This window comes from Limanda limanda, chromosome 13, assembly GCF_963576545.1.
Source record: "Limanda limanda chromosome 13, fLimLim1.1, whole genome shotgun sequence".
Classification (NCBI taxonomy): Eukaryota; Metazoa; Chordata; class Actinopteri; order Pleuronectiformes; family Pleuronectidae; genus Limanda; species Limanda limanda.
Genome location: NC_083648.1, coordinates 11,522,962 through 11,550,253, shown reverse-complemented (window position 1 = coordinate 11,550,253; position 27,292 = coordinate 11,522,962). Strand labels below are relative to the sequence as shown.

At 42.0% G+C, this 27,292-nt stretch overlaps 1 protein-coding gene across 1 annotated transcript in view; it reads left to right on the top strand.

The window, feature by feature from the left end:
* phlpp1 (PH domain and leucine rich repeat protein phosphatase 1) overlaps positions 1–27,292 on the top strand; it is a 45,431-nt gene that overhangs the window by 13,588 nt on the left and 4,551 nt on the right. Inside the window, exons 2-13 of the mRNA XM_061083793.1 lie at positions 13,607–13,803; positions 14,911–15,036; positions 16,327–16,475; positions 20,164–20,310; positions 21,808–22,035; positions 23,157–23,359; positions 23,705–23,765; positions 24,687–24,782; positions 25,663–25,818; positions 26,119–26,319; positions 26,803–26,965; positions 27,052–27,182. Coding sequence (XP_060939776.1) covers positions 13,607–13,803; positions 14,911–15,036; positions 16,327–16,475; positions 20,164–20,310; positions 21,808–22,035; positions 23,157–23,359; positions 23,705–23,765; positions 24,687–24,782; positions 25,663–25,818; positions 26,119–26,319; positions 26,803–26,965; positions 27,052–27,182 — 1,858 coding nt within the window. The remainder of the gene's footprint in view (positions 1–13,606; positions 13,804–14,910; positions 15,037–16,326; positions 16,476–20,163; positions 20,311–21,807; positions 22,036–23,156; positions 23,360–23,704; positions 23,766–24,686; positions 24,783–25,662; positions 25,819–26,118; positions 26,320–26,802; positions 26,966–27,051; positions 27,183–27,292) is intronic.

Sequence of the window (27,292 nt, the reverse complement as noted above, 5' to 3'; positions counted from 1 at the left end):
ATATGTGTGTTTGAGACACCCCTTGCTGGGATTACGGTAAAATCGTAAAGATATGACAGCAGGATCATCTGAAAATTCTTAACCTGTTGATTGCCTATTGTTTTTGTCTAACCCCAAATAGCAACAAATTAAATTTGGCTTGAATTGGCTACTGCAACATTTTTTTTTATAATAGAGCCCTGCATTACCGCACACTAAACTTTTAAACACAGCTGCTAGTGTGTGTCACCCCTGAAGAATCTTTACACACTCAGGGCGTGGAGTTGAATAGATCGAGGGCATTTATCAGACAATTGAAATTTAACACTATCATGTTGCATCGTGGGAAAAATAGGCTCCAGTATTTCTGGAAGTTGAGAAATAAAACCATTGATTTGATGTCTCACCTTTGTGGTGGCGCAATACTAGTGAGCTGTAATACGCCTTTGATAAATAACTATATGAATACAAATTGTTCTCTTATTAATCCATTGATTAAATAGCTAAAATGCTGCATAAAACATTTATATAGTAGATGCCAGTTCAAAGTGTTTGGCTGCATTTGTGTTTTCATTATATTCATAGATTATAAAGTTTTTGTTAAAATATACTATATCAAGCCTCAGTTACATTTCATTGTCAAGCTTTGAATATCTGTATCTGCATCAGTCCTGAAAGATCCTTATTGATCAGGCTCTAATATGTATATATATTTATTGTCCATGTTTCTCATCTTTAGCCCATATGCTGTGACTCCATATGGTTCTATAGATTAAGCTTTATTATAATGTTACATATGGTATAATGGAGCTCATTATGGGGATTTAAGCCTCAGGTCATACCTTGGTAATGAGCTTCTCTAGGCAGAGAATCTTTCTCAATGTTGTCATACACTGCCTGTTGACTTGTGGGATTTGCTTTAATTGCATCTTCCCTACACGCCACAGCTTTCCTCTGTGCCATTGTGAGTACCATGCACCCCATGCAAGCCTGATTATGTATCCTCATGTGCTAGCAGAGGTCTGTAAGACTGAGGGCCAGTGCTGCATCATTCATGAGTGTGTGCCACCCTGTGCCTGGACTGCAGTGACCCGTAGCTGTCAACAGTGTATCCTTGAACGTGATGGCACAGGCTGTGCTGAGGACACACTGCGGGGACCGCTGGCAAGTGGAGGGCTGTGGGAGGAGCCAGGGAATGGGTGTGCCGGTCGGGGGCTGGAGGAAGAGGAAGCTGTGGATGTAGAGGAGGCCTGAAGGGAATACTAATGTTAAACTGGTACACTATCTGGCACACTTTGGAGCTTCTCTTTTCACTTACGGTGCCTCTGACTACATCCATAAGATTGTGTTTTAGCTTTAAATTACTTCACTCTTTCCAGTTTTGAGCGACCTACAACAGAGAAGTTTGAAAACACGGCCGGGTTCGTTTTAGTTTGAAAACTCTGGGGCTGTGTTGCAGTATGGATTGGCAAAAATGCTTACACTTCCTAATAGGTTCTTATCAGTCACGACTTAACTACCAGCATTGAAAGAATTTTTTTGTAAACAATTGTCAGTAAATGTTATTCCTCGGTGTTGGCCCAAGAAAATAAATCTCTCGTCTTTCTTTTCGCCACTGTTCTTTCTCGTCCGTAGTATTTGCTGCAGAATAGACTACTTGCTCCCTGTTTAAACTGGAACTCACATACCCAGTGCTTAACGGGTTTTCAGGAGAGTTTGTCCAAAAATATTACGGAGACAGAGCTAAAACGCTCGTCTGGATGGAGATCATATTAGTAAGGATGTAGCGTCTGTGTGCTGGAAACCGTGCTGACATATCTAAAAAGAGTGCTGTTGTGTGAAGAAAGAGAGGTCAGGTCGTGAGTTAGCTGGGCCGGAAATGGTGAATCCCTGCAAGGGCCGGCTCATAAAACATTAACTCAGACTTTTAATCTTAGGAGAAGAAAGTAGGTAGAGGATTAGAGTGTGTGGATGACAGCTGGAGATAGTGAAACGTGACGTTATATACCTAGGGGAATGGATAATGGAGGATGATGAGTAGGGAAAAACTAAAACATTTCAGTTCAGCCGAGACCTTCCTTGCCCTCTGAAACGTTAAAATATTCACACACACATAGTTAAAAAACCTTTCTGGTTATAATCTGTGTGTGTGTGAGTGAGAGTAAGCAAGACAGAGACATTACATAAGTGGGCACCATAGCACTCCTGCCAATTTACTATCACACAACAGTAACTCAGTTCACACGTGTGCAGGCTTGCTGGATGTGCGTGTGTGTGTGTGTGTGTGTGTGACAGAGCAGGCTCCCGCTTGTTTCTCACGCATTCATGACCTGCTGGTTATTCATTATTCCCCAACATACAATATTCATCCCTCGTCCACACCAGGGAATGCATTTTGAGTCAATCCACACGGAGCGGCATTACATAAACACTGCGTTTGATGGAGAATGCATCTGACCTTTAGCTTGCAAGATATTAGCCACTCACTGGAGCCAACTGAGACATCAAAGTATTTTAACCTCGAAGAAAAAAAAGCATTTAATCAGCCTAAAATGATGTGATGAAGGGTCTTCAGTAACTTGTAGCATCTCTGTTGATAACAAAATAATTTAGCTTTTGTTCAAAGGAATCTGTCAGTACAGGACTGTGTGTGTGTGTGTGTGTGTGTGTGTGTGTGTGTGTGTGTGTGTGTGTGTGTGTGTGTGTGTGTGTGTGTGTGTGTGTGTGTGTGTGTGTGTGTGTGTGTGTGTGTGTGTGTGTGTGTGTGTGTGTGTGTGTGTGTGTGTGTGTGTGTGTGTGTGTGTGTACTCACGTTCTACAGGACCTTTTTCCAGCATAAACACTGAATTACGATTGGAATGATTTGGTCATGGTTAAGGTTTGGGTTACATTTTTAGTCTGTCCACAATGAATTGCAAAGTCCCGAAATGGATAGCTGTTCAAATCTGTGTGTTTGCTAATTCTGCTCGTATACAATCATGTTTTTTGTAGCATGTCTTTTTGGCTAATGTTTTTATCAATTATGACACCAAGTCTATTTCTGAGATAACGACGAATCAATCTGACAAACTCAGAAACATAAGCAGTGGGACTATCATTCGGATTTTCATTGCTTTTACTATTTCAGTTCTGGGTGATTAGCATCAGGTTGCTGGAGGAGGAAATGAAAGAATGTCATTACAATGCAAAGTCCCAGAGCTCATATCGAAAATGGCACGTTTATCGATCCCTGAGGTCAGGAAACACTTTGAGCAGCTACACAGGCAGCGTGAGAGGAAGACACGCAGCTTGTGTAGCTTGTGCCTTTCATAAATCACTGAAGTCGTATCAACAAAAATGTGTTTCCTCTTCAAAGTGACTGTGGATGACTGTGTTGCTCTTACAGATGATGTCATCACGTGACATTTGAGCATTTGCACACATCATGTGCAATGTGCACATGCACTGACTTTTATCTTCTGAGGGTATTTCAGTGCATGCTTTGTTTCATGTGAATCCCCTATAGTTCAGGTTCACGCCACATGGATCCTGTAGAAGAAAGGCAGATTCTGCCATGCAGTGATGATGTCATTTACTATACAGATCCAGTAACATTGGGTTTGATATTATGAAAAATGTGTAATTATTAGTATTGTAACTCAAACCAAAAAGCACAGTAAAATGAACCACCCTCATTGTTTGTGTTTCAGCCATCAATCAGTTATACAGTTGTTAGTTCATTGAATTAGGTTTCGTTAAATCTAATAATAATTCTGATTTGATAAAGGGATATTATTTTAATTCATTTGCGTAAATATAGCTCAGAACATTCATAATCAAATATGTCTAAAAGGACCTGTTTTATATTTCTTCAGAAGAACTCATAATTTACATGGCCAATTAGCAATGTGTCAATTTATCCATTACACTAAACAACTATTGGAGATGCTAATGGCTAATGGGCTACCTGCGTTTATCTGATGGCAATGTGATAACCTACTTGCGTCAATGAATGTAATTAACTGTAAATGTAACCGTTTAGAGTGAATTGAATGGATTGTGCGAGCTATGTGTTTATCTAATTACCTTTTCTTTAATGGTTATTCTCTGAGAGGTTAATCTCTACTGTACCAGACTCAATCCACAATTCGGTGTATTTTATCTATAGTTCTGGAGGATGTGCAAATATATATGCTGGTGCATTGGAAAATGTTCTGGGGAGCTATAGTTTTCATTAATAATCATCCTAAATACTTGAGTCAACATTGACTTATTACACGTACAGTAGTGAATCCACTCAGTTTACATACGTTATCATAACTGATAAAGATTACAGCCTAATCAATATATAAAAACCCAAACTGTAGTCATGTAATAACATCCACTCATGCATGATTTTATACAACGCTGCAATTCCTATTTTTGGACAGTAGTGTCTGTGTGACGGATTGTGTTCTGTCTGTTCTGTGCCACTCTTAATGCTGAGGTTTACAGCTGAGTGAGATTAGCTGAGGTTGTGCACTTTCCTCCTGTGGGTCTTTCTGCCCGGGGTGACAGGATACGCCTGTAGCAACTCTTTATCTGTAAATCTATCTATACATTACTGTCTCTGCTTCGCCTGTCCTTTCTGTATCTCCCCCTATGCACACTTTTACTGCAATATGCAAGTCTGGACCCTTGTTTTTTTTCTTCATGCATTTATTATTATATATATTTATACACATACATACACGTTCCCTCACAAACATACTAAATAATTCATTTAGGAGCTCAGTACACTTTCACAGACTCGCAATCATACAAAAATTCACACCCATGCTTTCAATTACTTAATAGTCACTCTCGTGCACACATGCTTCCACACATGTTGTATGCACGGGTAAACACACGGGCATTTTTTTCCACCACAGTAGACACGGTGGCAACATTTGCATTCACTTACACACAAGCGAGGAGGCGAAAAAAAATCCCCCGAGCTTTTTATGTGTGTGTCTGTGTGCTGCGAGCGAGCCGCTCAGTGGGCTCGTGTTTTTCAATGTAAGGTTTCGTAACACACACTCATTACATAACAGCGACAGGAGTGGAGCTGGGAAGAGGGGGAGAGGAGGAGGGGAGCATATATCCGCTTATACGTCAGCCTCAGACCCTCTCCACTGACAGGGAATCACAGGGGGGGAAATCTTCCTCTCTTTTTTTTCACATACTGATGCCGACACCTTCAATTTAAAGCATCCATAACACAATTCTCGTCTCTGTCAGCTGCACCGGATTCTATTTTTAGGCTGATATTGATTGAATGGCTTGATGGAGCATGACCACAATGCAGCGAGTATCGTGAAGGACGGTGCTGCTGGTGGAAACGCTGCTATTTCTTTCACTTAGGTGCACATAAATCATTTATTTAAAAATTCATAGCTGCACAACGTGATTCATGAACCTCTTATGGGGCCTTTCTAATTGTAGTTCCTCATTCCAGCTGTCAGGCGAGAGTTACGAGTGAGTTGTGATTTCATATTTACACATCCTCTGCTTCTGCCCATGAACACAGATTAGCCCCAGGTTAACAAAATCCGATATGTGAAGATGTGACGCGGTTTGTTTGTGCATAAAGTCGTGCTAGAAATTAAAAATGCAGCATAGCAACTGAGTTTGCAAGTGGGTCAAATTCAAGTAAGAAAAAAAAAAAAAATTCTGCATTACGGCGCACTGCAAATCCTCCTTCAGGTCATCCCTGTGTTGTAGTGCATCCAGACACTTCCCCTACAGGCAGTGGAGAGTAATGCGCTGACCTGATAGATGGAGCTGTGCAATGCCTTTAATAGCAGAAGGGTGTTTAGTTTCCTTCTCCCCAGGGGCAAAGGGTAATAATGGTTTGATGGGGGAGATATTGCAGGCTGTGACCTCATTTGGATTCAGGATGTGTTTCTCTGGACTGAGGGAGGAGGGTTTGTACAGTGTCTGCGTGTGTGACTGTGTGGCTCTGCGTGTGTGCCTGTTTCTCTCTGATTGTGTCCTTCCTGGTGACATGTCTAAGAGAGATGAGCTATCAGAATTTGAGGGCATCCATCAAGCTATTAATTATCCACTTTGCCCTCTCCCCGAGGATGGATGCACGCCTCATGGTCACCTGGGCCGTGGCAGCATATTTTCCCCAGAGTTCCCTGAGCCAAAAGAGCACTGCTGCCTAACGCTGCCTCAGCAGCTGCTATCAGTGGAGATTGGGTCTAAGAAACATCACCTTGTCGAGCTGTTTAGCTGAAAGATTTGCAGTGACTGACAATAGATGGGAGCACAAAGCAGAGTGTCACTCAGCTTTTACAAGAGCGACTGGAAGCACTCCTCTAGTGCACACACACATAAGTTTCTTGTTTACCAGGTAGTTAAAACTATTCAATGTAACCCTCCCCTTTCCTATTATGAAAAATAAACATGCCCTCCTTCTAAAATGCACAACAATGTGATCATCTTTAATTGTTCCATTCATTGAATTGTTGATAAAAACAAGCGGTAACAGGAATGATTAAACAATCACTAGTGCTCGTCTAGCTAATCAAATGCTTGTGAGGCTGTTCAAACACTGCATAGTTTACAGCTGTTTGTCATGTTTTCCTGTTGACTGCTCTTAAGTGTTTAATATTCCGTCCTTATGACAGACTCAGTAACGCCTATATTGTTGGAATGACAAAAATGTTACTGAAATTTCATTCTTGACATATTTTACTCAAAGCCAAAAGATGCATTGCCACAGAAAAAGCCAATGGCGTCATCATCTGAAGAACTCCATGTCTTTACAAAATGCCATGGAAATTCATTCAATCATTTTTCTGACATTTCAGTCTTCATTACTAGCTCTAGTCTCTTTTCTAGCATTGACTCAATAATCCCAAGTGTAAAACAGTAAATCATCACATAAAGCCTCTCTTCCAATGTTTATTATTGTAGTGCTTGATTTATATAGCATCATCATTGTTGTAAAGTCATTACTGCTGCCTGGTGCACTGGACTGGAACAGCTTGTTGTAGCCGTGGGTTGTTCATACATCAGCAGGCAAACAATGGTCTGAACCTTTTAGCGCCTTGAACAAAGTTCCTGGTCTTGACTGAAAGGTTGAGGTTGTGGCTAAAATGTATCTTTTGTTCTCTGGCTCGTCCTCAATTGATCTTTTGACTCCTGATCATTTGAACGTAGCCTCTGTTGCAGTCGAAATGTGGTCCAGTATCTTCAAAATGTTAAAACGACATGGCAGCCAAACTTATTCATGTTGCACCTAATTCCAAGTAAGGACATTGGAACACATAGGCCCATGTGCAAATATAGAGATAATGGAGAAGCATCTCACTGAATTCCCATGCAGACATGTACCTCATCTTCTTATCACTTTAACACAAAGAACAGCTTGAAACATTTCACACATTAACACCTCCTCAGTGCCAGAGGGGGAGGCATCCCATGATACCTCTAAGGACCCGCTTATATAAGAACATGTGGCAACTTTTTAGGAGGATGTTAAATACTAATTAAGTATCACTCATTTCAGGAACTGTGAAGCTAAACAACACAGCTGAGGTAAAGTGCAATGTTTTAGGTTGAAATGTATAGCGCTTAGGTGAGTGCAGCGAGCAGCCTCTAGTCACCCGTAGTGGCCTCTTCCACCTTCCAGCAAGGCACGTCAACCGCTGCCCGAGCAGACAGTTGGCTTAACACCGGCCTGTCACTTTGGATCCGGGTAATCACCTCAAGTCATCCGAAGAGACTCAGAAACAAATAAAGGAGTAGAGCGATTTAGGCATAGAAGCATAGCTGATCAGATATGGGAAGCACATCCGTCCCTCGCCTGCACACAGACACCTTAAAGTTGATGCATCTTGACATTGTGTGTGCATGTGTGTGTTTTGTAACGGAAGAATAGTGCCGCTATTTGTGTCACGGAGTAACAGCTGGCAGTGTTACATCTCTTTCCATTTCGTTTCTCTACCAACTTCCCTAAACTCTAAACTCCAACACTGTACAGATGATTGGATGACAAATCTAAAAGTTCATTAGTGTCCTGTCCTCCATCAGATTTTTAGACATGTTTCCTTCATAGTTAGATCTTTAATAAGACTCAGTTCAGGTTAAATTCAAAAGAAGCGGGAAAAATGCAGAGAGTGGAGATATAAGTACCCGATATAGATGTATTTATAGGTCCTCGAGTCTTGCCATCCGATGCATAACATCTTTTCCCGCCTATAGAATAAGCACGTGTGTGTGTGTGCGCGCCTACGCATGCGTGTGCCCTGTTGCGACTTATGTGGGTCATCAATGCCCTACGGTACGGCATGCCCAGTCCTGTAGTGGAGGTGTGCTGATGTCAGGTTGCATTTAGCAGGGCAGGAGGATTAACCACGGTGGCATCCTTGTTATTACCCAGAAGACCCAGAGGAAAGAGACATTGATCTGCTAAACGGGTGATGGATGGAGAGAGGTCAGCCATGGGTGCTGATTGCGAACAGTAACGGAAATCTTGGCCAGTGGGGCATCTGGGAAGCAGGTTTGTCTCCATGCAGGGGAATAAACCATGTGGTTGTCTGGAAAAAATACTTCCATTTTGGTATCTATCGCCGCTCACTATAGGGAGCAGCTGTAACACATCTGCGTTCTCATTCTTGAATAGTACGGTAATGTGTGTTTCACAGGCTTAACGTCCTCACTTGAACCGAAAATGCAAAGTGCCAGTTTTGCAATTTCGACACTTTCCGTGTAATTGAGAAATTTATGTTGCAGAAATAAAAAATTATCGCTTTAACAGTCAATAAAAAAAGCCATTCATTAACTTTAATGTTAACATTTAAGAGCCCGACAAGAAATGAACTTGGATTTTTGGTTGTTGGGTTGTCTCCCTTTTAAAATTTATTTTACACCCGTGCTACACAGTAGTGAGCTGGTGTATTTTAACAAGCGGTGTTTGTCTATCAGTCTGTCCGTTACGGAGATAACTCGAGTGGTTTTAATCCAGTTTGGATTGTGGGGTCAAGACCTGTGATCTTGCTATTATTATTTTATTTTTTCAAATCCGTCAGAGGTCAAGGCCAAAGCGTGAGATCAAAGGTTTATCCTAATGCTTATGCATGAACGCATCGGGAATCGAATAAAAGCTCTCTACATATATACAATTGAAAGATCTTCAATTTATTTCAGTTGGTGTTTTAATATTCACACTATAAAACCAACCTGTGCTTCAAGGTGAAAAGATTTTGATATTTTCAGGGTGTAGCACGTATTAAATATATAAGGTGTAGCATCTCTCCACATTTGGATCACTGACTGTGTCTGTATGCTGTTGCAGGAATAGTCTTCATCATTCAAAGGGAGATTAGGAAGATAAGGCGATAATGGTCTCGAGCGGTAGAGCTGCTTACACATGGGTATTGGAATCAAGCGTGGAGTGGAAACTGTCTTTTCCTCCTCCTGGGGAAAAGGGAAGGAAGCCCTCTCCAGTAACCAACACAAACACACACTGTAGTACTCCTGCTCCCACATGCCGTAGGTCTAGGAATAGAGCACGAACACACCCACCTTGCAGGGCCTGTCTATTATTTTTACATTCACATCTCATGCATCACCCATAGGTTATGGGATGACCACCATGACTAACATCGTTGCTGCTCAAAATATTTCTAGTGTAGGCGGCCAGTGGCTCCTACATTTGGAATAAAACTCTCTCTCCCTAACTTCCTTCCCCTACTGTACCCCGCTCGTCTCTGGTCCACCCCTGTAAACAGGATGCTCACATGGGAGTCCCACCCGTCTCCCTGCTTCCTCCACTGTGCGTTCCCATGGTCAAGACTGAAACGATTGCCTCCATCCAGTCATCCCACCTCCATGTGAGATAGTTGTAAAACTGCAACACCCATACAGAGTGCCTTTACAGCTTCTCTCTTCAAAAAAGTAGCCCACTCAAGCTCAAGCTGTCTGTGCTGTTCTCCCTCTGAAAAAGAAATAAACCCTCTCGCTGTTTCTGGTCCATCAAAATTCAGGGATGCACATATGGAGATGGTTAATCACCGTCACTGTGTCAGCTTGCGTGTGCATGTGAGTGTGTGTGTGAGTAGGAGGAATAGCAGGGTGCGTGTGTTTTGTGCATATGCTTGTGTGGGAGAGAGCATGTTCCAACAAAAGGCCTAAAAATAGTAGGAATATGCCCATGTGACATACTGAGGCTAAAAGCTTGTGAATAATTTGTCTAATGCAACACATACCCCCTTCCGATGCTCAGCCATGAAAAGAAGCTCCAGCCGGTTACCTCTGCCAGCCAGTGAGGTTGGAACGAGGTTACGAGTCTGTTCAGTCACCCCAGTTGGTTTGTCCTTCTCCTAGCATGGTAGCTCATGGATTTAGATGGAATTTGGTGGATGAGTGGCTCCTTGCCTTTGGATTTACTTGATTAGATATTGGCGCTGGTGATGTAGAATTTATGTTCTCCCCGTGTTTACGTGGGTTTTCTCCAGTTAGACACATAGAATGGGGATGAGGTTGATTGGAGACTCTAAATTGACCAATGTGTGAATTGTGTGGATAGTTGTTAATGTTTCAAACTCACATCTTCAGCTCATTTCCTTATCCAAGGTTCCTTATCACTTCCTTCCTCATGTTGCCTCTTAAAGAAAACCTCAGTCCCCAGTTTAACTCCCCTTATCCCAACCACTTAAGTGTGAGTGAAAACAAAAGAAAACACCTGATACATTTTGTGCATTGCATTGTCAATTACTCCCCTACCACGTGACTTCAGCAACGTAGCTGGTGCATGAAATACCATTACAGTGAATCTGAACAATGGTCACAACTATGTAAATAAGACCAAGCCTTTTTACTTTCTTTCTTTAAGCCACTTCCCTTTCCACTTTCCACACAGTCAGAACTTGTCCCACTGTGTACATATACACACAATAAAACAAATGCCCACACTCTCAATAGTGTTCCTGTGGAGTGCATGGCAATGATGACCTTTTTAAAAAGAGATAAAACCTGCAGTTTTATTCGCTCCCTGCAACACTCACTCATTTACAATAGTGTGGAGCAACAGACAGAAAGGCAACAACAAGGAAGAAGGGATTCTTTTTGCCCCAAAGTCCAAAACTTTACCTTTTTTAAGCAGATGATACACTATTTTTGAGAAGAGATGTTCCTTGTCGAATATGATACAAATACAAATGTTAAACTAAACTCTTTTGTTAAGTTTGTTAGACTAAGATATTTACCAGTTCACTGTGGTTATAAAGTAAAGATGTCTCTGTCGATTTAATTGAGGCACTATAAAGATTACACATATAAATATTTTTTTTATTCTGATACTTGGGTGGATTTGCCATTTATAAAATCCAAAAAGGGTTTTCAGCTGAATTTTTCACATGGAAATACAGAGTAAGAGCAAATTATTTTGAATATTACAGATCCGTTAGAATATATTTAGCCCTAATTATACGTTTTTATCAAATTTCAATTGCAATTTGCGTTTATGCTATGTACACTGTCATATACAGGATATTAAAGATGGGTTGATAGCTTTGTGCAGAGTGTTTGTCTTCATTGCGTGGCAGGTGTGTAAACAGCCCCTAAGACACACATCTTCATCTCCAGAACCACCCACGTGTTTTGAAGTAGTTCACACACGACTTGGAGTGTTTTCAAATTTCCAAGTGCATGCTGTTTGGAAGGTCTTGCATATATGTCTGATGTATGTCGCAAACAGTTTTGCATTTTCACATCTTTTCTTCAGAACAAAACGAAAGATAATTTAAAACAGCTCCATCCCTGTGCTTTCTTCAGTTGTCCAGAGGATTGTGCTGTACTGTACAACATGCCCACTGATGGTGGCTGCTCTTTAAGCATATACCAAGGCAGCTCACCCTCAAACATGACCCCTTATCAACATTGAACAACAGCACGGTTATGTTAATACTCAGCATTTAGTCAAAGTAAATATCCTGTTGTAAAACAGACAAGTATTGATTGAGCAAGATTAGTTTGTAGCGCAGAGGAAAGGTCAATTCAGGGTGAATTAATTTGTGTACAAATGTGTAAAAATCAGCAGAATAAAATGTGTATATACTGGCATGACCTCAGGTTTGGCCACATCAGCTCATGTAAGCAGACCTCTGGTCAGAAGGTTGTTAAGGTCTGCTGAGTGTGTTGGATAAGAGCAGCGTGCAGTACAGTACTCTACTGCCTTTTAGACGGCATGGGAAAAACCTGATTTGTTTAAAGCCGTGAGATTGTATGCAAGTTCGCACTTGTTTACCCTACTTACTTTTTCTTCCTCTATTGAATTCCCCTCTACATCCTCTCTGACTCACCCTGCGGGAAAGTTTGACAAAGACAAAAGACACTTTTGCTTGTTGTCTGTATGAAAGGTGCAAATATGGAAATGAGAGAATTTGTGGTTCCATCTTTTTGTCAGCGGAACAAGCTTGATTGATAGCTGTGTAAAAGGGAGCGCCAGCATCGTGGGACAGGATGACAACGATATTGTCACATGTTACTCATCCCGCCTCTGACTGCAAAACGCTTGCGTGCTATGTGAAATCACACACAGGTAAGCCAATATGGCGACTTGTGGGTATAAGCAAGCCAGGCTGTTATTAAGGAGGGCTTCTTAATGGATATAACATAACCTCTACAGAAAAGAGATAGAGCAAGAGGGATACAGATAGTTTAGAGCAGGTCACTGTACCAGACACATTTTCTCAGGCCGCATGTCACTTGAAAGGGAAAACTTTGTCAACAAAGCCATTGATCTTTCCTCTAAAAACTGTGATGTTAAACACAATGTTACAAATTACTATAAACTATAGATAGAAGGGAGAAACCAAAAGCTCGGCAGCTGGACAGATAGAGAAGAGACGACATGGCGCATGCCAGTCCGATGAGTTTCTTTTTGCGGAGGTGGAGGTAGACAGAAAGCAGGTGGATGTTCAGACAGAGCGATAAGAGCCTGGCTCACACAACGCCTGATAAGCAGCCTGACTTTCAGGTTTGGCAGGCTGGCGGTGAAGCAAGAGCTCAGGCCGTGGAGGAGAGATAGACAGATGGGTAAAACCAAATAAAGGCAACTCAGAAATTCTAAGAGCATTAATTTAGAAGTGGTGCACCTGCTCCTGAGTTTGTGACTGAGAACTACACTGAATGCAAATCTGGACTATTTAGTTTTATGTGCAAAATAGGTCACGCAAGGCTGACAGTTGTGCTGAATTTAGATCTTGTGCTAAGACGGCACTGACCACTGTGGGTGTATTTCTCATTTTGTGGCATTATGTAGTAACTAGCAGGGCAGTTTATAGCCTAAAAGCGGCCCTGACTAAAGCATCTCAACAACCACTGAATGGAATTTTCATGACGATATTCATGGTTCCCAGAGGATGAAGCCTATCCATTGTGAATCATCTGGTGCCACCTGCAGGTCAAAAGTGATTTCAACAAAAATAACTTTAGACTAAGATGCTGACAGCGGTAAACCTAATATGTGATAAAGAACACAGTGTTACTTTTGTCATTGGGTGCATGTTAGCATGCTGATGTTAGCATCTGGACCCCACCTCAGCCCAGTTGCCTGCAACAAGCTCACATCTATCATGCTGCTAACCACACTATGTATCTTGTCTTTATGTTTCAGGGAAACCCCAAAGCATCGAGAACTCAGAGCGGATCCAGCTGTCAGGGATGTACAACGTTCGGAAAGGGAAGCTTCAGCTACCGGTCAACCGCTGGACCAGGCGGCAGGTCATCCTGTGCGGCACCTGCCTCATCGTCTCCTCTGTTAAAGAGAGCCAGACAGGGAAGATGCATATCCTGCCGCTCATTGGAGGAAAAGTACGTAAAAGTCGCACCACAGCAGGGAAATAACTGTTGCTCCTCATCCTTGTCTTTAATGGGAGTGTCATGTAATTTATGCTTTGGATGATAAAATCATGATGTCGTATCACCATGGACTGACCTGACAAAGTTTCTTTACCCTCTGCAAATGTCTAATGCAGGAAGTTTTCTCCTTGGCGACGTTTTACCTTCAGCAACTGTTTGCCCTTTAGTTTGTCTGCCAGTTAGTCTGCTCTGTTCACTTCGGCTCAAGGTCACACAGAAGTGATGCAAGCCAGGCTCGACAAAGTCAAAATGGTTTTTTTTCTGGTCCACTTCTCATCTGGAGTCCAGACATGCAATAATCTTTAGTGTTATGGATCCCTATTACATCCAAGTGGCTTTATTTCTCTCTTTAAACCACCTGCCTAAAAATGACCTTTATCTGTTTATTGCTTTATGGATCTGCGTAAGCTCCGAGTGCTCCTCTGAATATCCCTTTTCTACTCGTCTGCTCAACACAAAGGACACTTCATACTCCGCCACACCTACTTCTTAAACATTTGTCGAACAACACATGACCTCTAGTCAACCATTCATGCAAACAGTGCCTCTGCATGGGCCTGTATGTGGTTTGTTTGTGGGTATGTGTGCCAGCATTCTATTCAGTAACTATAACCAGTCAGCCATTCATTTTGAGTCCATGTGACTTGGATGTGTGTGTGTGTGTGTGTGTGTGTGTGTGTGTGTGTGTGTGTGTGTGTGTGTGTGTGTGTGTGTGTGTGTGACTCTGTGTGTCTAAAAAGCAATTTCACATACATTCATGTCACGCACAGGCTCATTATATGATCATGCGTGCCTTATATATTTTCACGAGTATGCTTCCGGTTGGCTGAATTTGTTTATCCTGCAGCCATTAAACATCTTATTTCCCTCAGCAGGAGCCATTTCGAATAAGAGATAATCTATTGAGACGCCGATGTGTCAGCTTTTCCTCCCTGTTTCCTTCCTTCCCTTCTTCCTATTGTCTGCCTCTATATGCATGGGATAATCATTTATACTCAGAGGGGGGGGTCAGAGATGTCAGTATTTCCGACTAACATCAATTCTGTGTGTGTGCTGCAGGTGGAGGAGGTGAAGAAGCACAATCACTGTTTGGCCTTCAGCTCAGCGGGCCCTCAGAGTCAAACCTACTACGTCAGCTTTGACAGCTTCACGGAGCACCTGCGATGGCACAGACACGCTGCCAAGGTACTGACTGTGTGCATGTGGATGAGAGTTAGACGAAGAAAAGAGGGAGAACATGAGCATATGCTCCCCAGTGACACTTATGGGTCAGTTGCATTGTATATTAGGGGTGACTGCAAGTTGAAGTATGAAAATATGGCTCTGCAATCCCAATGTGTGAGATAAGTAGACTGAAAAGTGCACATTTCACTGCTGTCCACTCTGTAGTACACTTTATAACCCAAGTGTCTCTGGGAGCATACACACCACTCGTGTCTCTCTCTCTCTCTCTCTCTCTCTCTCTCTCTCTCTCTCTCTCTCTCTCTCTCTCTCTCTCTCTCTCTCTCTCTCTCTCTCTCTCTCTCTCTCTCTCTCTCTCTCTCTCTCTCTCTCTCTCTCTCTCTCTCTCTCTCTTTCTCTCTTTCTCTAATTTGAACTCAAGTAGGCCATGGCCAGAAACCCTCCTTTCTAAATATTAACAGGGACATGCGTGTCAGCAGCACCCAGAGGGCCACTCAGAATAGGAGCCTGGAAAGAGGCAGCTCGTGCCCAAGTGACAACTGCTGAGCCTCTAGCTAACTCTGCTCTGAAAGGCTCAAGTTCACAGACTGTAGATTTTGTCTAGAGCCCGATTTAACCGTTATGCCTTTACCAGACAGAACAGTATTGGTATTTATGTTTGCCGATATGTTCTGATAAAATAAAATCTAAACGTTTATATTACACAATTAAAAAAAATATTTCCTCTATTCAGTACTATATATTTGGTTGTATTTATGTTGTCTTCATATTTATTTATAAGGAAGTTAATTGTGGAACTGTAAAATATCAAAACCCTTGTCAAGATATCTTAAGGAACAATAAAAAAATTGTTGTATATATATTATGCCCCCATAAATCCATATTGATCCGGCTTTCATTTTCTCCGATACAAAGAGTTGCTGAGTTGCTGTCGTCTCATTGTAGACTGCAGCTTCTGGGTTCCTGTAAATTTGACAAACAAATGATCGGAGGTGAACAGCGCCACACACCTGCAGTCTACTAGATTAGTTGATGATGTAATGTCTGATGTTAGGTCACTGACCTGCAGGACTTTTCCTTGACTTCTCCTGACTCTCTAATCCTAAAATGATTAGCTGTTGAATGACATCTGACCCTTTAGCAGACGGCTACACACACACACACACACACATACAGAGTAAACCACTAGAGTCATGTGTGGGGGCGATAATCCTGTTTAACTCCATCTTTCTTTTTCTCTTTCTCTCTGTAACCTTCTCCACCCTTGCTGCTCTCCTTGCCACCGCCATCTAGATGGTGTCCCAGAGAATAAACTCGGTAGACCTGTCCTGCTGCAGCCTGGAGCAGCTTCCTACCAACCTCTTCTACAGCCACGACCTCACCCACCTCAACCTCAAACACAACTTCCTGCCCGCGGACCAGCGGCTGCAGCAGCTGCAGAGGTACAGTGCCATCGTAAATCTACAGTACACACACCTGGGGCTGAACTATAAGGAGCGGGATAGGCAGAAGGAGCTGAAAGCCTTTGGGATCCATTACAGGTCAAGGAGGCCTGGCTGGGTGGTTTGAATGGGCTGATTCGGGCAAGATGAGACTTGAGAAGGTTTAGCAAAGCTTAACTTAATTTGTCCACAGCAGAAGGCAGGGCTGTTTGTACAAGGAAGAGAGAGACAGGACACAGCAAGGCTTTACCGGACACAGCAGGTCATGGCTGGCTGCTTTGGAGTGCTTTAGCGTTCGCCTACAGTTTGCAAGCCATCGATCTGAGCAGCCTGTGGCCATTGGCACACGGAGACAGACGAGGCTAGCCAGGGCTGTGCTGTACCAGGCCAGGCCAAACGAGCTCAGAGCCGAAAAGGGTGGATGCATCTGCAGGGAGGCTTTTAATGTCCCTGGCCTCCCTCACTCTCTCTCACTGTGGGCACCATCTGCTGCATGCTTATCATGCTCACAGATTAAAGCTTGCATCCAAGACTATATGTGAATGTGTGTGTCTGTGTGTATGCATGCATGAATTTGCATCCATGCACACACTGGTAAACGAATGTCACAGCATCTCTCTCTGAAAATTATCGCCCAAAGTTTTTCCTGAATTAATTGTGTGAACCTTAGTATGTGTTTGCAGAATGGGTCGTGTGCGTGTGCGTGTGTGTGTGTTTGTTAGGGAGAGAGTTGCTTGCTTGTGTGAAACAGAAATAGTGGCTGCAGGCTACAGATTTGGGGTCAGTGCATACAGAGTCTTGATACAGTATGGCATTCTTCGTTTTCTCCATGAGATGGCTGTTCATCTTTTTTACACAGTCACTTAATGGAGAGTTATCTTTCTTATGGGGGAAAAAAGCAAGTCCTTCTATTTTAAATCATTGCATTTTAAGGTGGAAACATTTTAAGGTGAAGGTTCGGGTAATATTTAGATCTACAGGGTGAGGCACACAGTATGTTTCCCCCTGAGGTCTTGTATGCTTTATGTCCTCCTGAGAGAAAGTTATGAATGCGAAGAAGATCCAGGTTTTTTTAATATGTTATATCTTAATCATTTGATTAATGACTGTATAGATGATGTGGGGAAATAATTGTTTTATATCTGAGCAAGTGATTCACTGCTCCCCTGCTGGACAAGCGAGGTAACATCCATTTAGCTTTGCCAAACCCTAAGTAGGCTCATCCGTGTTTGACCCAGCACGAGTGAAAAAGAGGTCAGTAATGAGAAAGAGATGAATAGTTAGCTGAAAATAGAGGGCTTTCGACATGTAGAAGCATGTAGCAGAGTCAGTGGGTTTCCTCTTTGCCCCTGAGAGACTCAAATCAAAAGAGCTGGAGCCCAAACAATAATCTGCTGTGTGCAGCCTGTATGAATGTGGGTGTATGTGTTTTGGTGTGGGGAGTTGTGTGAGAGTCTGTTTTTGTTTCAATACAAACACTGGCCTTCACTGACATCTAACATGGAGTCACAGTGCTTTGTATTTTTCCAAGAGCCATGGAATGTGTGAACCTGTCACATGCCTCTCTCCTTCTTTCCTTTCTGGCCATAGAATAACTGGTGGGTGATCTGCCAATCAGATATGCAAAATCAGTTGTCGTGGATACTGGCTCTTTCCTCTAGCATGGTTTTGTCTTCCCAGCATGCATCTCTCACTCTGAGACAGAGGTCACCTCTCACCGAGGGTAACACATGGTTGACGTCGCCTGACTTATGACTGAACTGTCTGCCTGTTTATTTACATATCCATGACAGTTCAGAGGCCATAAATATCAAAGAAGTGAGTGGGGGTAGGAGAGAGCGATGGATGTCAGAGTAGTGGCAGAAGCACATTTGACAAAAAAGGGGTTAAAGTTGCATTAACTGTCAAACCAGAAGAAGTGGCTAAAAACAATATGAAGCAATTATATCACCCTAAACTTACATGCTGAAAGTGTTAGCAAGCAGCTACATGTTCCATTAAAGTTGTAAATGTTCACCTAGAGTCCAATATTCTAAAATTTATTTTTTGCTGTTCACCAACTCCCAAAAAACCCATCTACCTTTAAGCTGGTAGTTTTTCCACAACTTTCATCTAGTTGCTAACTTTGTCTGTCTTCTGTTTTTTTGCCGTCGATCTGATCTTTAGCTGAACGCAACAAAGCAAATGTATAGAAATGAGGCTCACGACAGGAGTTTAATGCTGCAATACCAAAACAACGAGCTAAAAGAGTTCAAAATGTTGCAAGGAGATGTGATGAATCATGATCTTGTTTAATAATTAAATAACAAATATTGATTAGCAGGCTAAAACCTACTCTGACAGCTATGTTTGGCCACTTGAGACTAGCTGTAACCGCAAAACATATAATAACCTTATGGAGTTATGTATAACATAACGTCTTAGTTTTGGTCTTAGTTTTATTTAGCTAGATGCTAATATTGTCTCTCTGCTGTTTGGTAGTGGGGGTTAGGTTTTTTTATACAGTGGGTTTATCAGGACTGTTGGTTAATGATTACATGTTGGTTAAAGCGTCTAGTAAGATGGTTGATGACAGTGAAGTTAAAGGCCGGAGCAGCAAAACATTCGGTTAAAAGGGGCTAAAAGGCGCCATAGAACAAATGAACCATAGAGTTGCTTTATAATGTAACAGAAATATAAAAATATAGCTACTTTGGAATTTTAAACCCAGCGGTAAAGACAATAATATCTAAAGATCTACAGGGAACTGCTTGTTTGGGGCTGATTATCTTTGTTAAAAATTATTAGGCCTCCTTTTAAATACACAAGGAAAGGAGAATGGAGCATAGCATGATGGGATAGAATGACAAAGCATGACACAGACAAGGGGAGCTTCTGGGGGGGGGGTGGGAGCATTACTCAGCAGATTGATTAATAGCGGAATGACATTTTCCCACACAACCCCACCCACCGCCTGCAGGAGTCACCCTCAGCTGGAATTACTTGGCCACCCTAATCAATACCTCTGACATCTTGTTTGCTTTTTTTCTCCATCGCCCTGATATACTGTGTGTGCATTTGTGTGTGTTTGTAACCTGTGTGTGTGCACATGGGGAGAAAAACCTGACATTGTGCCAGTATCAGCAGCTGCTCCAGCCGGCGGTACTAATATGGTTTACTGACAATCTCTGACTTGACATAGACGCTTTATCTGTGGCGCACGATAGGTGATAGCGGGTTGCATGTGTGTCTGTATTTGTGTAGATGGATAAATAAGGACAGAGAGAGTCCTCCCCCCCCGCCTCATTCCCTTGGCTCCCGCCCCACTGAGGGGCTAACCTTCTGAAGGTCGCCGCTCTGCCTCGGGACACCACGCCAAATGCCACTGGCCATCGGTGTTTAAAAGAAAAACACAGACGTCAATGTCATACTTGTTTGCTCAACAATCAAATACGAAGGTTTAGTCCAGAGGAAGGCTTTGTTTGTGGGTGTGATGAGTCTAACTGTGGTTTTCACTTAAACAAATTCAGTGTTAGCTACACTTTGCCACATTGCCCATGAATCAATTTCATTAATATATTTATGAACATCTCCTCTCCTGCAATATTCATGTCAACGAGATGCAACTACATCTCCAATCACTCTTCTCTTTTTCTCTTCTCTTCTTCTCAGTCTACGCTGTCTTTAATTATTTTCTGTCATGTTTCAGGTTTTCCCGTCTGCGAAGCCTCAACCTGTCCAACAACCATCTCAGTCAGTTTCCCCCCGCCATCTGCGACATCCCCACCCTTACAGAGGTCAACCTCAGCTGTAACTACCTGGTCTCTGTGCCCAGCTCCGTGGGAGCTATGTCCAAGTGAGTAACAACAGGAGGTTGTTGACACAGATCTGATGTGACGAGTCCCCACTGTGTGTCTCAAGATCTAAATCTGTGCTCATATTTACATAACTGAATCTAAAGTTCATACTCATTGTAGCTCCATATATATATATTACACCATACCTGTTCTTACTCTGTTACTTATTGAGTTATTGATTTTGTTTTACGTGTTTACCCTCCCTCTCCCTGTTATTGGTTGTTAGGGGGTTTACTGCTGTCATGAGACCAGTGTTTGCACTGATGCCATCTCAGAGCTTTGGGAACAGACCAACTGCATTTTTGCTAGTTTGATTGTCACAAGTTTATAAAGCCGAATGTTATCAAACAACCAGCACATGGCATTACAACCGTCATGGTGCACTTTGAGACTTTCAGCATGTGATCAAACAGTATCGAATCATGCACTGATCATTTGTGGTGAGTGGAGTGAGTCACGGCCTTGTTCCTGGTCTGTTTCATTTCTCTTTGTAACCAGACAAAATTCATTGTCAATCTTTTTTGAAAACATTTATATATCCTCTCTTTCTTCATCTTGATTCTGGGCTCATCTGTTGTGCAGATGTTTTGGATTCTTCCTCTTATATTTTGGTACTTTTTCTTTGCCAGCGTCTTGCATGTCCTTGAGGACTCAAATGACAATAAAACACTGAGGTTTATTTCAGTGATTATTTGACGTTGTTGAAGTGGCTGAGATATGATGTTTGAATGTCTTAGTGAAAGTTTTACACTGCCCACCAAAATAAAATAAATCTTCATTCCAGTCCATAATTTTCAATAGGGCAGAACAAGCTTTTCTCTCGTAGAACACTCTTTTTAAGTTTTAGTTGAGCACCTTCCCAGTGGAAAAATCCCTTATACTCACTCCCTAAAAAGGTGTCTTCTAAACTGTTAATGGAATAAGGGCCTGAACTCACAGGAGGTGCCAATCACGCCGTGGATGGTCCAAGATGTCACAGCGTAATAAAATAAATAATGTTGTGCTGAAAAAAAGACACCAAACATATGCATGGTAAACATTTAAATGTGATATATATAAAGGCCAAGGGCTCCTAAGGGTTAAATGTTTTAATTTATTTATGTATTATTCCCCTTCACAACAATACAGGCTACAGTATTCCTCTGTTATGTTGATTATTCAGTACTGACAGCTTGGTTTGGACATGTACTTTAAATTGAAACTATTCGAAAAATATATACACTGGTATGTGGTTTGAAACATGACAAGATGAGAAGTTAATCTGCCTGAATGATCTGGTATGCCTGTAGATTCCTGAAGTGGCCGGTAGGGCATTTATGATGCTACTGCCACCTGCTGGAATCACAAGTGTAGTGATCATGAGTGCTGAATATTTGAAGAAGAACTTGTCAGTACAGTGGCATTTGCCTCTGAGCTTCTATATCTGCGAAAATGAAGAATCATCATTTCTTGTCACCTCCTAAAGCCCAACGTTTAATTTGATGTTCCTCTCTCAGCTTGCAGACGTTCCTCTTGGATGGCAACAGTTTAGATGAGCTGCCCAACGAGCTGGGATCCCTGCAGAGGCTGAGCTACGTAGGTCTGTCCTTCAACCAGTTCAACCACGTTCCCCAGGTGCTGGAGCGTTTGACCTCCATGGAGAAGCTGTGCATGGCCGGCAACAACCTAGAAACACTCGTCCTGCAGAACTTCAGACTGCTCCGAGTCAAACACATCGATTTAAGGTATAACAGTGCACACACTTTATCACAAATATGAATTTATTGATAATGATATATAGATATTGGGGCTGTATAATGAATCTCTGACATGTCACAAGCGAATATCACGTTAAATCCTCAGTCATACATGTGCTTCAGTAAAACACTGTACTCAATGACCCGTTATCGCACTAATGATGGAAACACTAAGAAGAAGCCAAATCGTGATCAGTCAGCCAGACAGCATGGAATCAGGAAATCATTTGCCTGCAGTGGCTCCATCAGGTGTCTTCGTATTGTGTGGAAATCACAGAGCTGTGGTGACTTGCAGTATTCTCCAGTTAATACTTTACTTCTTCTGACTTTGCTTAAACGGGGTCAGTAAATACATTTTCTAACGTTACCCACCTGTTGGAGCGAAGGTCACGTGGTATCTCTGATGTGTTTGAGGTCTTATTTGGAAACCACAGTGGTGAAAGTCTTTCAGCGAGTTTAAAGCAACTTGTATCGAATTTGCTGATTTTGTGTGATCCATGTCATTTTAAAGTTGATGTATTTAAGTTTGGAATATATTGTTATTGGCATTTTTTTTAAGTAAACTTCTAATGGGTTAAAATTAATTAATTATTACAACAGATTATTTCACTCAATTATTCCTACGCCTCAGTTTTTACTTCGATTCATGAAACATATAATCAACAGAATAATGATCAATGGATATTTATCTTTTTTGTTAGTAATTAGAAATAGTGAATATATACACAAGTGTATAATATGAAATAAATAAGACATCAAATTAAAAGAATACACAATAACAGCATTAATGCAGAGTTTATGGAATTTTGTTTTTCGATCAATTCAGCATTTTTGTTTATTTTAAAACACTCAAAGTCTATTTTTATATGACTTTTTATGCTGTTTCTTTCATCTGAAAATATAAATTCTGGTATTGGTTTGTGGAAGAGAATAATGTATTTATGCCTTATATGTCTAAATCAGTTTCCTTGAAGTTAAACAGAACTCAAGCAGCTGCACAATATATCAGACATCACCTGAGGCATGTTCCCTGCCTCGTAAGAAAGGCTACAACCTGTGCAGTTCAGTCGGAATTTAACCTTCGCTTTCCCCTCTGCCCCCTCTGTCAGGCTGAATAAAATCTCCAGCATGGTGCCAGATGAGCCAGACCTGCTGAGGCACGTGACCCAGCTGGACGTGAGGGACAACCGGCTGACGGACCTGGACGCCTCGGTCTTCCCCAGGCTGGAGGTGCTTCACTGCGAGAGGAACCTCATCTCCAGCCTCAAGGCCAAGGGTTGCTTGCTCAAAGGCATCTACACTGCCAACAACGGTGGGTTTGGCACACACTGCCTTTAAAGTTCTCTGCAAGGGCGCTCACGTGTGCTTAAAAAAAAAGACAGATTCTTTCCCTCTCACATCTCCACCGCTCTACCTTTTCCTTCACGGAAATCAATGATGTGAATCTCCCCTCTGTGAACCTTTAACATCTATCTAATCTTGCTCCAATATTTTCTTTCCTCATACATTCAGGCCATGCCGCAGTCTCATTGTCCCTCTCCTTCGACAACCTGTCACCCCCTCCAAACTCTCCCCTCCATTTTCCCTCCACCTGCTTTTTGCGATAGATTGCCTCTGTCCTTGCTGTAGGTTAATGTGTTTGGATTTCTCCCCGCAGAGCTACGACAACTGGATGTCAGTCCCGTGCCTTCCAATCTCAGCTACATGGATATCTCGAGGTGAGAAGAAAAATCAGATGCAGCACTAATTGGAAAAACTATTTTGAAAATGAAGCTCATTTACAGCACATCCCCGGTGCCCTTCAAGGCCACAGGAGCAGTGATTGTTCCGTGTACTGGATGTTGGAAAATGTGGTTAAATATGAACTAAAGAGGGTCGTCATTGTCCAACTGTATCATCACTGACCTTTGACATGTCCTCTGATTGTTAAGTGAAAGATATGCTTCTGTACTCAGCTTCTTTTGGTCATTAAAAGAAGAAGACATGAAAAGAATAATTAAATTTAAGGGGCTGAATTTATCTTTCCCAAAAAAAATTGTATTATTATTATTATCTTTGAATCCTCAAGAGCTCTGTCGAGGGCTGTGGTTATTATTTGCAGCTCCTCCGAGAGGTCAGTTATCTGATGTAGTGAATTTATTATAGTACTAAACTAGAATTGCTCTCAGCAGAACGCATACCTCCACCAAGGCCTAACAGTCCCTTCAAATTCTAATAAGCTCCACCACATTTCAGACTCTCATAGATATTAGTTCCCTAAATAGAGATCCATGACTTATTCCCTGGGAAACGGTGAGAAAATGCCTTCTCCCACAATGTTAACGAAAGAAAATATATTTTCCTCCACTCTGATCCGTGTATGCACCATGTTTGATGGGTTCTTCACTGACCCAAATCCTTCCACCGAGTTCTGTGGAAATTCGTCCAGCAGGTTTTGTGTAATCTTGCTTGAATACAAACAGACAGAGGTTAATAAGCCACTTTCCATCCAGAATGGAAGATGCTGCTTTGTGTTCTCTAGAGCAGGACTGTTGAGAATTCAACTACATGCAGTAACCCAATGAATTATATTTGGTGGTAAGTGTCTCCCTTTAAAAAGTACACATAATTTATCATCATCACCCCCTCTCCTTCTGTAGGAACCATATGGACTCCTTGCCAGACTGGCTGTGTGAAGCAAAGAAGCTGGAAGTTCTGGACGTGAGCCACAACCTCATCACCGAGCTCCCTGCCCGGTGAGTCTCTCCTTCTCACTCGATGTGTCCTGTGAATGAAAGTACACTGCAGGATTGTTGTCCCCGCCATCTATCCCCCATAGAGACTCATAAATCACAAAGATAGCCTGTGACCTCCACAGCCCTCGTCCATTCTCTTCGTCTTTATATAGCCTTTTAGAAGGTCAACACAGATGCAGTTCACCTCCTCCTCTTCTCTCTGTCTTTCCATTTTTCTTCCACTTTCTCTCCTCCTCTGGTGCCATCAGTGTCTGTAGATTTATATTTTGCCCAATAAGTGTCAGGATGATGAATTTCAGCTGCAAGCTCCACTAGAGGCGCTGCTATTTTCTGAATTCACATCCGTCCTCGCCCCCATGGTCCTACTCTCATTTCCATGACTATTTTAGTCGACTTCACTTACACTTCACACAGGCCTATCTATCTATCTATCTATCTATCTATCTATCTATCTATCTATCTATCTATCTATCTATCTATCTATCTATCTATCTATCTATCTATCTATCTATCTATCTATCTATCTATCTATCTATCTATCTATCTATCTATCTATCTATCTATCTATCTATCTATCTATCTATCTATCTATCTATCCATCTGTCTATCTGTCTCTCCATCTATCTGTGTGTATATCTATCTATGTATTTATCTATCTATGTGACTCTCTCTCTCTCTCTCTCTCTCTCTCTCTCTCTCTCTCTCTGCAACTATGTATCTGTCTTTCTCTATCAATCTATCTATCTATCGGTACGTCCGTCTTTCCATCTCTCCATCTATCTATCTATCTATTTGTCTATCCATCTGTCTGTCCATCCATATGTTTATTTGTTGAAGTTCTCGTTCTGACCTGACCATCTGTATACTCCTCATGCCGCAGGTTGTTCTGCAGCAACAGTCTTAGGAAGCTGAGTGCAGGACATAACCAGTTGCAGAAGCTTCCTGAAAGAGTGGAGCGCCCTCTGCTGGAGGTTCTGGACGTACAGCACAATCAACTGGTGGAGCTGCCCTGCAACCTGTTCCTCAAATCTGACAGGTAGCATCAGTCATCGTGTGGAATTCATTTTTGTTTTAATCAGATCATGCACTCTACATCTGACAATAAGATTAAACATAGGGAAAATTAAAATGAGGGACAGAATGGGGTTTTTAATCGAGGGCAAGCAAGATGCTCAAGGGCAAAGATGGCAAAAAAAGAAAAACACTACAAGGATGGGAGAGGGGAGTGTTTTAATGGGAATCATAAAAGTAGGAAGTCAGGCCGAAGACTCTTCATCTCAATTTTAATGTCCACTCTCTGCAAGAAGGTAAAACATGTTCAATTTCCATTCTTCAGCTTACGATGCGTGAATGCATCAGCCAACAAGCTGGAGCACCTGCCACCCTCCAGCCTATCAGAGGAGAGCCACAGCATCCTGCAGGAACTCTACCTCACCAACAACCGGCTGACGGACAAGTGTGTGCCCATGCTGACCGGCCACTTACATCTACGAATTCTGCACATGGCATACAACCATCTCCAGACCTTCCCAGCTAGGTAAAGACGTCAAAGTTAATACTATAAAACAATTTCATCACAAATTCATTATTTTAGTGAATGTTTAAACTATTTATTTTATCAAAGATTTTTTAAACTGTCAGAAAATAGTGAAAAATGTCAACTGTTTTACAAAGATGTAATTTATATTGTTGTGCTGTACATTTCAGTGAATAAAGTAGTTCTAAAATATTTTTGTATATGTTGGTTTGCAATCCCTCATGTATTATTGAGCTTTAAGCCCCAGCTGATGACTACTTAACTTATTTTAGTTTTTAATAAGTTAGATAAAAGTGAAACACAGCTCACAGCAGGATCGTTTCAGAGTTTCAAGCCACTGACAGAAGGAATGAATGGATGGACACGTGATTCATTGATGTTATTTGTGTTAATGTAAACAAGTCGGAATCCACTGACGTTAAGAAAAAGCCCTTCTCTATGTTAAACACCTCGGCTCACCCATTGCTTTGTCTCATCCATCAGTAAAATGGCCAAGTTGGAGGAGCTGGAGGAGGTGGACCTTAGCGGGAACATGCTGAAGACCGTGCCCACCACCATCATGAACTGCCGGCGAATGCACACGCTCATCGCCCATTCCAACGCCATCGAGGTCTTTCCGGAGGTCATGCAGCTGATGGAGATGAAAGTAAGCCTGAAGCAGTAGCGTGTCTCTACCAGCCGTTGATCTCATATGTATCTGTGGTGATTGACATCTTTCCCTCTTCTCGTCAGTGTGTGGATCTGAGCTGTAATGAACTGAGCGAGATCACACTCCCGGAGAACCTGCCGCCCAAGCTTCAGGAGCTCGACCTGACCGGAAACCCTCGTCTCAACCTGGACCACAAGACCCTCGAGCAGCTAAAGTAAGTCTCTGTTTCTCTGCTGGACGTCTTTGGATCCATTCGTGTGACTACAACCTGTTATTTTCACAAGCTGTGATTTAGTTATTCAAAAAATCATATATATTTAGCCT